This window comes from Tupaia chinensis, unplaced genomic scaffold (genome assembly GCF_000334495.1).
Source record: "Tupaia chinensis unplaced genomic scaffold, TupChi_1.0 Scaffold000182_1, whole genome shotgun sequence".
NCBI classification, from domain to species: Eukaryota; Metazoa; Chordata; class Mammalia; order Scandentia; family Tupaiidae; genus Tupaia; species Tupaia belangeri.
In genome coordinates this window covers 8,689,275-8,704,469 of record NW_006159657.1, presented here as the reverse complement: position 1 = coordinate 8,704,469, position 15,195 = coordinate 8,689,275, and the positions used below count along the sequence as shown (strand labels likewise).

Here is a 15,195-nt window from a genome sequence, read left to right as displayed (position 1 = left end):
AAGCAAGAAATCACCCCCCAGGGGGGGTGGCCATGCTGCAATCCCTTCTCCTCCATTCTCCTCTCGGGATCTTGGGCACACACGCACACGCGCCCGGCGTGAGTTTAAGCCACCAGGTCCGGGACTCGAACCACTGTTGACTACGTGGGAGTCCAGCGACATAGCCATTACACTAACTGCTGGTCCCAACAGCTCCAAGTTTTGTGTCCAACATGGCTACAACTCAAGGAGGAAGGGCAGTGGTAGAAACTGGGAACTTCTTCACACACTTCCCTCCTTTCATGAAGGAAAATACTTCCAAGAGGGTTCCTATGAACTTTCCCTTATAGCTAACTGGCCAAAGTTGGTCACATGTCAATGTTAGATACAGAGGAGGCTGGGCAAATAAAAGCTGGCTTTTCTTGGTTACAATATAGGCAGTGGGTAGAGACTAGGAATGACTGTGAGGTAGGAAAACCAGTAGTGTCCATCCAGAGACTTGTTTAGTGTGAGGATGAAAGGCGTTCATGCATGTACAATGCCAAACATGCTACCTGACATGAAATCTGTGGTAAAGAAACATCTTAATGGCATGATGAAAGCCTCTCTGTGTCTGTTTAACTGTATATATATATATCCATCTATCTATCATCATCTGTCTGTCCTTTCATCCCTCCATCCACTTAGCCACTCATTCAACCATTCATTTATCCATCCATCTACCCACCTACCCATTCATCCATCCATCCACTCATCCATTCATCCACTCATCTATCCATCCATTCATCCATCCATCTAGCCATCCACCCACTTACTCATCCACCCATTCATCCATTTATCTCTATTTTTGTTGTTGTTTTTGATGATGGACTGTTGCCAATGCCCTCCATTGATTTCTTTTGTTGGGTGAATTCTGTGTTAACTTTTTTGAAATAGAAGATAAAAATACCAAAGAAGACACCAATGCTTTCTAAAGAGGGTGAGTTTTTCACCTGTAGGGCTTGGTTTTGCTGAGTGAGCTATGCAATTTCAAGCCTAGAGCTGAATATCCCAGGAAAATAGAGAAGATTTTGGAGATGATATATGAGAAAAGATTAGGAGGGAGGGAGCTATATAAAGACTGGCAGTGTAAGGGTGCCTTTGAAGCAGAACAAAAATGTCTAGTGGATTTTTTTCATTAAATTCTTTAATGTGTGCAATGCAACATAAATCCCTTTTGTTTTGTCTCTTCATATTTTTAATCCACCATGTTTACTAATATTTTTAGATACATTTAAAATTTTAGGGATGAATAGAATCTAGCATGAGTCAAATCCAGAGATATCCATATCCATATAAAGACAACCATATATGGTGACCTAATTTTTTTAAAAAGGCACGGTTGTATTGTATTCTCTATTTACTTTGGTCCAGGAAGGTTTAGAAGGATTGCTTTCAGTTCTCAACTTTTTCCTCTGAAAGGAGGCAGTAAGTAACATGCTACTGTGTTTCATATATTTGCAGCTGGGAGGAGAATGTCTTTGTGTATGACCTTGTGAACAGTTGTGTTCCTGGTATCCCAGCTGACATCTGGACAGGCCTTCATGATCACAGACAGGTGAGGAAGCAAGGCCACCAAGCATCCTTAGAAGCTCCAACCAAGATTCCATTTTGATCTAACAAACCTTTCACATATGAGCAGGTCATGGCAATGCACCCAGTATAGGAAGAAATTGGACACCAAGATGTACAGTTAGAATATGATTCATGTTGGGGAACAGCAGATAGTATAATGATTACGTTGCTGGACTCCCACATAGTCGACGGTGGTTCAAGTCCCAGACCCAGCAACTTAAAACTCACGCCGGGCATATGTGCTTGTGTGCACAAAATCCCAAGAGGAGCCTGGAGGAAAAGGAACTACTGTAGTGTGGCCATCCCTCCTAGGGGTGATTTCTTGCTTTCTGTCTCTCTGTCTCTCCAGAGAGAGCATGTGTCCTCTAGCAAAAATTCCCCCCCCAAAAAAAAAGAAAGAAAGAAAGAAAATATGATTCATGCTGTGAGAGAGGATATGATGAGAACCTGTAATGTGGTCAGAGAAGGTCTCTTTCTTGGTTTGAGTTGTTTACAAAACAGGTGCCAGACATGATTAGATAGGTAGGAGGTTTTTGAAAGGAAAGCTTTGTGAAAGAAAAAAGAAGAGGGTATAAGACAGCAGAGATGGGGCCAGCAGGTGGTGTGCTCATTAAGGTGTTGGGTCCCACATGGCTGACTGTGGTTAAAGTCCTGGACTTGGTGGTTGGAAAATCACAATAAATAGACAGATAAATAAATAAATTGAAAGAAAACAGGGATGACCTCGGACGACAATGTGGGTCTGAGATCTGTGAAGATCTGCAAAGGGGGAGGAAGAACTGGGTAGGAAGAGTCTCAGATCACAGCACAGTTCTGATGAAGTCTTGTCAAGGCCAAAGGGAAGTCCCCAAGCAAAGAATGCCCATTACAGGAGTTCCACATTGTGCAGGAAGGGGCCAGCATTAGTGCCCCAAGCATGCTGAGCCACTGACTGGGAGAAGCATGGTCTCACTGTCAATGCAATGAGGGGTCTACAGCAGCAGAAGCATGTCCTCAGCACAAACAAGATGATGCTTCCAAAGAATCAAGAAGGCTGCAGCTGGTCCTCTGAGGGGATCTGAGCAGTGCATTTCCATAGCTACCCCAACCTGCCTGGGTAAGAGACATTTAACTAGTGTCTGGTGAATAGATAGGAGTCAGCCAGAGCTGGAGCATTCCAGGTAGAGGGAACAGCATGGGCCAGCGTCCTGAGGTAGGGGAGATCCTGGCACATTCAAGGAAGTTAAAGACCAGTATGAGACTGGCTCCATGGCCAGGTGGTTAGGGCAACTGGATCCCACATGATTAACTGCATGGTTCAAATCCCAGACTCTTTGGGTGGAGAAACGCTCTAGGTGTGTGCATGTGTGGGTGCCCAAATTCCGAAAACCGAGGAAATCACAGAGGAAACGGGATTGCAGAGTGACCATTCCCCATAAGAGATGCTTTCTCCTCTCTCTCTCTCTCTCTCTCTTTCTCTCTCTCTCTGATGAGTTAGCACACCCTCTAGCCAAAACAAATTAACAAAAACAAAAACAAAACAAAACAAACAAAAAAACAAAGACCAGTGTGGTTGAGATGCAGAGTGGGGCCAGGTGGGAAGAATAGTAGTGGCAAATGAGGCTGAAGAAGGTGGTTTGGATCAGTCCTCATGCCTGACAGTATCACCACAAACTCCAGCTGGGAGAGTCTGTCCCCAAACTTCCCCTGGACCAGCTGTGAACTGAGTCTCTATTTCAAATGCATGGTTCTTGCCCTGCCCCAGAGCATCACAGAGAACAGAACTCTAATTCCAGCTCCTGTTCTGCCACTCGCCAACTGGTACATGACTTTGGGCAATTTTTTAAAAAACTTCTCTGAGCCTCAGTTTCTCTGTCTGTAAAATGGGAGTGGTAATAATAATGCCTTGTAAAAAATAGCTGAGCTAATGTATGTAAAGGGCTTAGCATGGTGCTTGGCACACTAAAAGCTTGTTAAGGGGAGCCAGCAATGGCATGGTGGTTAAGGAACTGGATCCCACATAGCCAGCTGTGCAATTTGAGTCCTGCACCTGCTGGCTTGAGAGACACACTGAGCATCTGCGCATGTGTGCCCAAAATCCCAAGAGGAGAAGAGAAGAGAAGGGTTTGTGGCATGGCCATTCCCCAGGGAGGTGATGCCTCACCTTTCCTCTCTCACTGTCTCTCTCTCCAGCGAGTGCACACACCCTATGGCAAAAACCTAAAAGTAAACAAATAGATAAATAAGCTTGTAACAGCATGGTCAGATTCAGTGCAGATATTTTCTGAATCTATAGAATTCATTTGGCGAGGAACCATATAGAAGCTGTAATTTTTTAAAACACTGGATTTCCACTTAAAATAGAAACTTTAAAATTGGATTATAACTACATTAAGTCAGAGTTTAAGAAACTTGTATTTTAAGACCTAATAATAATAGTAACAAATAATACAGGAAAAGGGCTTTTTCCCTTTTCAGGACTAAGTGCCATGTGGTGGGCACTGTGCTAAGTCTTTCGCATGCTTTCATTTATTCAACCCTTGCACAATTCTCTGAAGGAGATATTAACGCCACTGTATAGGCTGGAAACTGAGGCTTGGGAAGGTTAAGTCATTTATCCAGACTGCAGAGCTAGAAAGTGGGTGAAGATGGGATTTTAAGCTCAGCGATCTCTCTCTTTCTCTCTCTCTCTCTCTCTCTCTCTCTCTGAAGTAGCATAGCACACTATTCCCATTATATAGTATAGGCTCCATAATCTTCAGTACTTTGGGGGATACTTCTCTAAAAACTGGAATAAATGGAGACATGACTCTTGTTCTTGGATATTGCAAAGATCTAGTTCTCCAAGTTAATTTGCACATTCATTACAACACCAATCAAATTACCAACAGGGTTTTTCTTGAAATTAGACAGAGTAGTTTCACATCAGGCTCTCCAAGTTAATTTGCACATTCATTACAACACCAATCAAATTACCAACAGGGTTTTTCTTGAAATTAGAGTAGTTTTACATCAGGCAAGGCAAACACTGACTATTTGGACAAAAATGAAAATGAGGAAAAGAGAGAGAGAGAGATGAAGAATGATTCCCATCCATTAGTGAATTATAGTACTTAAGGTTTGGGATATTGAAGTTGAGTAGGCCGGAGTTTGAATCCCAGCACTGTTTATTAGCTGCGTGCATTTGTGCAGGCCAATCTGTGTCCCAGTTTTCCCATCTGTAAAATGGAGATGATGATGCCTGCTTTGTAGGATGGTGAGGATGAAATGAGTAAATCAGGGACCAGTAGATGGCATAATGGTTACCGCTGGACTCCCACATGTTGAGTCCCGGACTCAACAGCTTCAAGCTCACACTGGGTGTGTGTGCATGCATGCCCAAAATCCCAAGAGGAGAATGGAGGAGAAGGGATTGTGGTGCGGCCACCCTCGGTGGGAGTTGATTTCTCACTGTTTATCTGTCTCTCTTTCTCTCTCTCCAGCAAGTGCACGTGCCCTATAGCAAAATTCTCTCTAAGGAAAAAAAAAAGAAAGAAATGAGTAAAGCACATGGTGTGGCAATAATCAGCACTCAACAATGGCAGTTAGTATTACTATTAGCAGTAGTAATAGCAGTAGCATCAGGTTAACAGCAGCATTATCTGTGAGGACTTCTGTGCAGAGATGCTAGCTACGGAGGTGCTAGAATGCTCCCTGAGCTTAAGCTGGCTCAAATGCCTGATCTTTCTCCTCTTGGCTTCCTCCTTGCCTCTGGATGGAACCCCCAGGAAGGGCAGTTTGAATGGACTGATGGTTCATCCTATGACTACAGCTACTGGGACAGGAACCAGCCAGATGACGGTGTCCATGCGGACCCAGAAGAGGAGGACTGCGTGCAGCTGTGGTATCGGCCCACTAGCGGTGGGTACCTCTGAACCAGGGCTCTTGCAGGGATGTCGGGGGACTTGAGGGACCACAGGTGACAGAACACTGTTGTTCAGCACCTTGGAGAGCGACCAGCAGTCTCGGAGTGATTGGGGCATGGCCATGCTTCAGTGGATATGTCATTTTAAACCATATTTAATGGTGTGTTGTTGACATACAAACTCTGATTTGGATGAAAAAAAAAAACATTAGTGACAGGCGTATGGCAGGGGGAGTGCAGAAAGTAGCCAACGTCTGATGCTTCTGTGTGGGCTCATCATGTGCCAAAGTGCAAGCCCCATCCTAAGCTCCTGCTCCTGACCATTTGAATAAGGCAATGCCTGGGCTACTATGGAGGCATAGGTAGTCAAAGAGTGTAGACCTGGAGTTTTTTCTGTCCTGTTACTTTTCACCTTTGCGTCCTTGCAAGGAATTATTTGCCCTCTCTGAGATTCTAAGTCCTCTTCCATAAAATGGGCCTAATAATGTTTCCCACCTAAAGAACCATTAAGAAAATTAAAGGCTGTACAGCACAAGTATAGCACCATGGCAAGAACAAGGACTTAAGGTGACCACCCTTGTCTGAACCCTAGCTCCATCCCTCTTTTGCTTCCTTTCCTTTTTCTAATTAGGAGTTGGAGGTATGGAACAGCTAATCATGGCAGCCACCCTGGAGCCTGGTAGCCAGAGTTGGGCCAAGCCTGTGGGTGAAGTTTGTCCTCTCATCCATGGTGATAACTGAAGACCAGCCTTATGAGATGCTGGACTGCAAGCTTGTTGAGCATCAATAAGATGCTTGATGGTCATTATCTACCAGTGTAGACAGGAAGCTACTAGAGAGGGCTTTTACCCCAGTGGAGTGGTGGGCTTGCTTTTATTATGAATATATTGTCACTCAAACTCTCTGCTTCCTTTCACCACAGCGCTGAGGTCATGGAATGATAACACCTGCAGCTGGAAGTTCCCCTTTGTCTGCAAGATTCCATCTCCGACCATTCATTGATCCAGCCTTGCCCTCCTGGAGTGAGCTTATCTTGTAGCTGTACTTACTGTAGAGTTGACACTGAGTAAATGTCAAACACACCAAAGATAAATCTCTCATCCAGGGATTCTAAACAAGCACATCTCAATTATCCAGGGTGGTCACTTGCCTAAATGACAGGAAACCCAACTCGAACTGGTTGACGATAAAGCATGGTAGAGTTTTTGACTTAAATAACAAAAATCCAGGAATTGTTCTGGATTCACAGTTGAACGTTAATGGCCTGGCTCAGGTCACGTTCTCATTCCTGCAGCAATTTTTTTGGCTGGTGCTGATTGGCTAGGCTCTGCTTAGATGCATGCCAAGGAGGCAGAATGGGCTGGGAGAGAGAAGGGGTGGGGGGCAGAATAGACTGGGAGTCAACATTCTCTGAAGGTGCAGAGGGTGAGGAAAATGGAGCATGTTGGTCAAAGGGCACACACTTTCAACGATATGATAACTAAGGTCTCAATGGATAATGTACTATAGTTAATAATAATATGCTGTGCACTTGAAAGTTGCTAAGCAAGTAGATCTCATATGTTTTTACCCAAAACAAACAAAATCAAAATGTAACTATGTGAGGTGATATATAGGTTAATTAGCATGAATGTGGTAATTATTTCATAATGTATACACACATCAAACAACACATACGTTTTAAATATATACAGTATTGGGACCAGCAGATGATGTAATGGTTACCTCACTGTACTCCCACATAGTTTACCAGGGTTCAAGTCCCAGAACCAGTGGCTTGAACCTCACATGGGCACGTGTGCATGTGTGCCCAAAATCCTGAGAGGAGACTAGAGGAGAAGGGATTGTGGTGTGGCCATTCCCTCTGGGGGTGATTTCTTGCTGCTCTCTCTCTGTCTCTCAGGCGAGCACATATGCCCTATAGCAAAAATCTCTCAAGATATATATATATACAGTGTTTGTCTATCTTGCCTCAATAAAGTAAATAAATAAATAAAATTACTATATACATATTTGTATGCATGTATATGGACAAATCCACACACCCCTCTTCTATCCATGGGTTCTTCATCCGTGTATTCCACCAACCATGGACCAAAAATATATTTTAATAGATATAACAACAATTAAATAACAGCAATAGAAAATATGTATATACAAATGAAAATCTGGTATAAAAGATTGAAAATGGCCCACCATGTAGGCACGTACCATGAAGGACTGGACATTGTTTGGCTGAGTCAGTGAGTGAGTAGAGAGTGAATGTGAGGCCCTGGATATCATGGTCCACTACTGGAGACTTTATATAAACAATGAATGCTTAGGTTTATTTTTAAATGTTTTTCTTCCATAATAAATTAGGTTACTGTTACGTTTTTTACTTACCAAACTTTTTTATTTTTTTAGAACTTTTTTGTTTCTTTTGTAAAAAAAAAAAAAAAAAACTAGCTCGAAACACAAACACAGGGGCCAGCAGGTGACATGGTGGTTAAGGCACTGGACTCCTGCATGGCTGACTACAGTTTGAGTCCTGGATCTGGAGGCTTGCTTCTCACGTTCTCTCTCTCTCTTTTTCTCACTCTAATCCTTCTCATTATCACTCTGGTAAACACACATGCCCTATAGCAAAATTTTAAAATAATAATAATAAAGAAAATTAAATAAATAACTCTTTAAAAAAGCACATTGTATAGCTGTATAAAAATATTTCCTTTCTTTATATCTTTTTTCTTATAAGCCTTTTTCTGTCTTTAATTTTTCTAATTTTCTTTTACTTTTAAGCTTTCCTATTAAAAATGAAGACACAAGCATGCACACCAGACTAAGCCTTCGCAGGGCTAGATTCAACAGTATCACTTTTTCCACCCCCACATCTTGTCCCTCTAGAGGATTAAATCCAGTACAAGAGAAATAATGCAATCAAGAGACGATCATTATAAAATGTCTGAGGTTGCTGCTGGCATAACACGGCATAGTTTTGCAGCAAACTTTTTTATAATTAAGAAGAGTCTGCCTTAAAATAATGCTAAAATGTGGGGCCCAGGTGGCATGCTGATTAGGGCACTCGACTCCCACATTGCCAACCGTGGTTCAAGTCGCAGACCTGACGACTAAATTTCTCACTCTCTCTTTCTCTTTCTCTCCGTCTCTCTCTGGTGAATGCATGTGTCTTGTAGAAAATTTAAAAATAATAATAACTTAAATAAAGAATTCTTTAAAATAAACAAAAATTGCTAAAATGTATAATAAACACATAAACTAGTAACCCACTCATTTATTATCAGCATCAAGCATTATGTACGGCACATAACTGTATATGCTGTATTTCCTACACCTGACAGCGCGGGGGCTTCTTCTACCCCAACACCACCATGTGAGTCTTACATGGAGCTATGACCTACAAAGACTACAACCTCACCAGGCAATAGGAAGTTTTCAACTCCATTATAATCCCATGGAACGACCATCACAGATAGACTGAAATGTCAGTGTCATTATGGGATACGTGACTGTTTGTATGTGGGTATGTGCCTGTTAGTTCTCCAAAGGAAAACAAAAATATCACCAAACTCATACATTGTTGATGGGAATGTAAAACAGTGGAGTTACTGTGGAAAACAGTTTGGCCCTTCCTCAGAAGATTAAAAATAGAATCTCCATATGACCCAGCAATTTCTGTCCCAGAGAATGGAAAATGGGCATTTTAACATGAATGGTCATAGCAGCATTGTTTGTAATACCCCAAATTGGAAACACCCCAACTATCCATCAACAGATGACTGAATAAGCAAAAGGTAGTACACCATGCAATGGGACATCCACTATTCAGATATAAAAAGGGATGAAATCATGCCGTATACTAGACCTGAATGAACCTTGAAAACAATGCTGTCAGTTACCAAAGACCACACTTTGTTTGATTCAAAATATTTAAGATGTCCCAAACAGGCAAATCTATAGAGAAAGTAGCTTAATGATTGCCAGGAGCTGGGCAGAGGGGAACGTGGGAAATGAGTTATAGTAGGAGTGGAGTTTCTTTCGGACTGATGAAAATGTTCTGCAGCTAGTGGCGGTGATGGCTGGAAATCACTGCGCATGTACTAGAAATGTCTGAATTTTTAAATGGTGAAAATGATGAATTTCACATGATAAGAACGTTTTACCTCCATTTTTTTTTTTCAATGTTGGGGTTGAACAGAAGTGCAGTGGTGATACAATGTTGGGCATGGCTGACCCACACAGGAGGGATCCAGATTTGTGTCTGAAGACCTCTGGGAATATGCTGGAAATGCACGTGCCCGTGATCCAGGGCTGGCTGGAGCCTGGGGTGGATCACAGTGCAAAGACCCTGTTGAAGGCACCCTTCCTTCAACCCACCTTTCTACTCATGAAAGAAAGAAACAAAATATTACCAGAAGAAAAACTCCATGTCAGGCAGGAAGAAACAATAGTTATTTATCCATAGAGAGAGCACTGGGCAGGGAGACAGGGACCTGCATTCTATTTCTGCTTCTCTGAGCCTGTTTCTGCACTGGGATGGACTGGGAAGGGAAAGAAAAACTAAAATCTTGACCCTTGGGTACCACTGAGTAGCCAGAATGTGAATAAAACATGCAAAAATCACATCCATTGACATGTGGTAAATTATGCTCAGATGTTGCAAGAATATCCTGTTGAAAGCGATGTTAAAATGAGACTTCCCTATTGCTTCAGAATTGGTCCTGGGGCCTAGAGTTGAAAACAACGGGTACTAATTACCCGTCATTCTAAAGAGAGCGGTGAACAAATGGGCCAGTCACTCTCCCTCAGAGCTTTCATACAATGGTTTGCAGAACAGACCTCGCCACAATAAACCACATAAGTGCTAGGACACAAAAACTAGGGCCCCTTGGCCTCGTGGGGAACATAGTGTCCACAGTTAAAGGGTTTTCACTTTCCCTCCCTAGGTGACCACCTCAATGTCCAGTGAGCAGAGCTCCAAGAAATTGCTTGTAGAGTTGTAGAGATTAGGGTAAAAAAGGGAGTCTGGCCTCTCACTCCCCAGCAGGACGTTGGCTGTGTTGTCCAAACTGCTGTTTTCTGGTTCTCCACTAGAGAGAACCGCGTCAGAGACTTCTCAAGGATGCGAATGCATTTATCCCTGAAACTTTGGGGGTCTGGGAGGAGAAAACTTTTTATTTATCCTCCTATATCTTTGCTGGGATCCTGTGAATTAAACTGACAAGCAGAGTAATGGGATAAAAGGCATAAGAATTTTATTAATGTGCTTTCATGCACAAGGACTTCTCAGAAAAGAAGTGAAAACCCCAAGAGGCAGCTAGACCTGAAGGCTCAAAGACCTTCTTAACCAAAGTTTTTTTTTTTCAATGTTGGGGTTGAACAGAAGTGCAGTGGTGATACAATGTTGGGCATGGCTGACCCACACAGGAGGGATCCAGATTTGTGTCTGAAGACCTCTGGGAATATGCTGGAAATGCACGTGCCCGTGATCCAGGGCTGGCTGGAGCCTGGGGTGGATCACAGTGCAAAGACCCTGTTGAAGGCCCCCTTCCTTCAGCCCACCTTTCTACTCATGAAAGAAAGAAACAAAATATTACCAGAAGAAAAACTCCATGTCAGGCAGGAAGAAACAATAGTTATTTATCCATAGAGAGAGCACTGGGCAGGGAGACAGGGACCTGCATTCTATTTCTGCTTCTCTGAGCCTGTTTCTGCACTGGGATGGACTGGGAAGGGAAAGAAAAACTAAAATCTTGACCCTTGGGTACCACTGAGTAGCCAGAATGTGAATAAAACATGCAAAAATCACATCCATTGACATGTGGTAAATTATGCTCAGATGTTGCAAGAATATCCTGTTGAAAGCGATGTTAAAATGAGACTTCCCTATTGCTTCAGAATTGGTCCTGGGGCCTAGAGTTGAAAACAACGGGTACTAATTACCCGTCATTCTAAAGAGAGCGGTGAACAAATGGGCCAGTCACTCTCCCTCAGAGCTTTCATACAATGGTTTGCAGAACAGACCTCGCCACAATAAACCACATAAGTGCTAGGACACAAAAACTAGGGCCCCTTGGCCTCGTGGGGAACATAGTGTCCACAGTTAAAGGGTTTTCACTTTCCCTCCCTAGGTGACCACCTCAATGTCCAGTGAGCAGAGCTCCAAGAAATTGCTTGTAGAGTTGTAGAGATTAGGGTAAAAAAGGGAGTCTGGCCTCTCACTCCCCAGCAGGACGTTGGCTGTGTTGTCCAAACTGCTGTTTTCTGGTTCTCCACTAGAGAGAACCGAGTCAGAGACTTCTCAAGGATGCGAATGCATTTATCCCTGAAACTTTGGGGGTCTGGGAGGAGAAAACTTTTTATTTATCCTCCTATATCTTTGCTGGGATCCTGTGAATTAAACTGACAAGCAGAGTAATGGGATAAAAGGCATAAGAATTTTATTAATGTGCTTTCATGCACAAGGACTTCTCAGAAAAGAAGTGAAAACCCCAAGAGGCAGCTAGACCTGAAGGCTCAAAGACCTTCTTAACCAAAGATTATAAACTGTGGAGAAGTAAAAAGACAAAGAAAAGGGGGGACATTGGGACCAGCAGATGGTGTAATGGCTCTGTCACTGGACTCCCATGTAGTCAACTGTGGTTCAAGTCCCACACCTGGTGGCTGAAACTCACACTGGGTGTGTGTGGGTGTGTGTGTGCCCGCCCAAGATCCCAAGAGGAGAATGGAGAAGAGAGTGCGGTGTGGCCATCCCACCCAGGGAGTGATTTCTCACTTTCTGTCTCTCTGTCTCTCTCTATCTTTCTGGCGAGCACACATGCCCTATAGCAAAAACCTCTCCAAAAAATAAATAAATAAAAATTAATTAATTATTTAATTTTTAAAAATTTCCAAAAAGATAACACAGGCTCAGCTGTGGTAGCATGCACTGGTTGATGCTCCCACTCAGTAGGCTGAGGCCACGTGCAAGACTCAGGTGCAATTCCTGCCACACTAAAAGCCATATCGAGGCGATGTACACCTGTGGTCCCAGCCTCTCAGGAGGCTAAAGCAGAAGGGTCATGACATAACAACACCCTGTTTGGGAGGAGAAAAAACATAATACCAATTTATACCCTAATTTATGTAAAGATAACAAAAAGATAAAAACAACAATATTCATTGCTGCTACTGGTTTCAGTGAATATTTCTTTGATTGCTACCGAGATTGTGTTCTTTGTTTTGTTTTCATTACATCATTGGCCATCTTCTTGACTTGGTGGAGAACATGGGTGCTAGTTTTCCCACTCACTCCTGGGCTGGGAAATGCCCACCGCCCACAGCCTGGGGACCATTTAATTAACATCTGCTCCCCATGGAACAACATGACAAGCAGGCATCCAGTGACCTTCCCTCTGCAGTAAGCTGTACTTTGCCCCCACGCCCCCCAGATCATTGCTATGTAGTCTACAATAGGAAGAACCCACCAGTAACACTGGCCTGTCAAAACCAAGCCTTCTGGGGAGTATTGATCTGCATTAATGATACCGTAGACCCACAGGGGCGAGTCCCCAGCTGTGCTGTGAGCGCGGATGCCAGGAGGAGACGGGAAGAAGCCCTGCAGGAACCTCGGAGACTCCACGAGCCCTGCTCTCTTCCCCAGAGGCCGTGGCAGCTTGATCTCCTATGGAACCTCCCTGACAAGCCCCACTGCGCATCACCCGCTACCAGTGTCATTAGCTCATTACCTTTCATCCATGCAGCCCGGCCCCTTGCCAGTTCCAGTCACTGGCCTGTGCCCTCAGTCCTGCAGCTGTTTATGGAGGAGGGTGTTGCAAAAAGGGCTCATAGGGGCGGGAGAGGGGAGGGCAGGAGAATTGTAGCCATCACAATCTCTTTTAGGGACAGACCTGGCTTTATGTAGGAAAACTTTTTTTTTTTTGAGAGGTTTTTGCTATAGGGTGTGTGCACTCACCAAAAAGAGAGAGACAGAGAGATAGAAAGTGAGAAATCACCCCCCAGGGGAGATGGCCACGCCGCAATCCCTTCTCCTCCATTCTCCTCTCGGGATCTTGGGCACACACGCACACGCGTCTGGCGTGAATTTAAGCCACCGGGTCTAGGACTCGAACTGCAGTTGACTACATGGAAGTCCAGCGACATAGCCATTATGCTAACTGCTGGCCCCTAGGAAAACTTTTTTTACATAAGATTTTTTGCCATAGGTCACATGTTCTTGCTTGAGAGAGACAGACAGAGATGGAGAGAGGGACAATAAGAAATCACCCCCCAGGGGGAATGGCAGGCTGCAGTCCCTTCTTCTCCATTCATCTTCCAGGATTTTGGCCACACATGCACACACACCCGGCATGATTTTCAAGTTTCTGGGTCCAGGACTCAGACCACAGTCAGCCTAGTGTCTCAATCACTATATCACCTGCTGGTCTCAGGGTTACACTTTAAAAAAAAAAAATTATTTATTTCCTTCTTGAGAAGGAGAGAGAGAGAATCAGACAGACTGACCCACTCCCCTCAACAAGGTCCTCACACTGTGATTCACCCCCAGTTTCAACTGGCCCTAATCATGGACACACGAGCCAGCATGCCAAGGGAGGTCCAGGAACATCAACCCACGACCTTTCCAACATGGGTTCACTTGTATTTTCACTGGGTATAGCAGAAGGAAGCTGGGGCTGGGTATCCGAAAAGCCCAATTATTCTCAAGCTTCCCCTGCTCTATAATTGAACCCATTTCTCAAGCCTCCGTTTATTCTTCAATGACAGGGGGATACCAACATCTCCCCTGCCTACATCCAGACCAGAGTATACATGCTGAATGAGCTAACACAGGTCTGAGAATCTCCATATTGCTCCCTCAAGGATCCATCAGAGAAGCAAAATTGGTAGCCAACCAAAGTAGGAGCAGACTGGGATTGGCCACTCACCACAGAAAAGTCCAACTCTGACCTATGAGGTTTGTCCAGGAGGAGGGCCTTACTAAGGGTGATGTCATCTGAGAGGCAGTAAGGCTTGCTGGAAAGGCCATCTCTCTAACGCCTTAGAAGGAGGGCTTTTACAGGGAAATCATCCCCACCCTAGTCTTCTATTAAACCCATGAATGTAAATGAAAGAGAAAAACATGTGCAGCTCTGATTGGTCAACTCAAGCAGCAGTCCCATTGGTCCCTTGTTGAAACTGGTACGATTTTGATTGGTCCATCTGCTGCAGCCAGCATCCGCCCACCCTCCCTGCAGTGGGGGTCACTCTAAGGTCATTCAGCCTTCCCTGAGCATGCACCCTCCAAGCAACAGTCAGCGGGCCACATCAGGCATCTGCCAGCCAGGCTAGCTCTGGCCAGTTAAAAAACCAGCAGGAGATACATGTCACATACGGGATTTACACAGCAATTTAACCCTACACGCCAGTGGGAGCTGGGGGCGCATCCTCGACAGTGGGAGCTGGGTGCACATCCTCCTGGGACCATCGCTTCTGTGTCTTGGACTGGAACCTGAATTCCACAGGACAGACAGACCAGAAAGGATAATAGACGCGAAGCGGAGGAGAACAAGGATAAACAGGAACCTGCTGCATGGAGCTGGAGCCACATGGCAGACAGGAAATCACCAGGCGTCTCGCTGTCCCCAGTCTCCAATGTGAACGATAAGCACATCCCTCAGGAGGGGCTAGGGCTCTTCATCATTCAACTCATTTCTGAGTCCAAAGTAGAGCGAAATGAAAGT

General features: G+C 44.2%; 1 protein-coding gene across 1 annotated transcript in view; it reads left to right on the top strand.

The window, feature by feature from the left end:
- Positions 1-7,182, top strand: part of CLEC19A (C-type lectin domain containing 19A) — a 27,018-nt gene extending 19,836 nt beyond the window's left edge. The window contains exons 4-5 of the mRNA XM_006146575.2: positions 5,340-5,472; positions 6,399-7,182. Coding sequence (XP_006146637.1) covers positions 5,340-5,472; positions 6,399-6,478 — 213 coding nt within the window. The 3' untranslated portion in view covers positions 6,479-7,182. The remainder of the gene's footprint in view (positions 1-5,339; positions 5,473-6,398) is intronic.
- Positions 7,183-15,195: the final 8,013 nt, after the last annotated feature.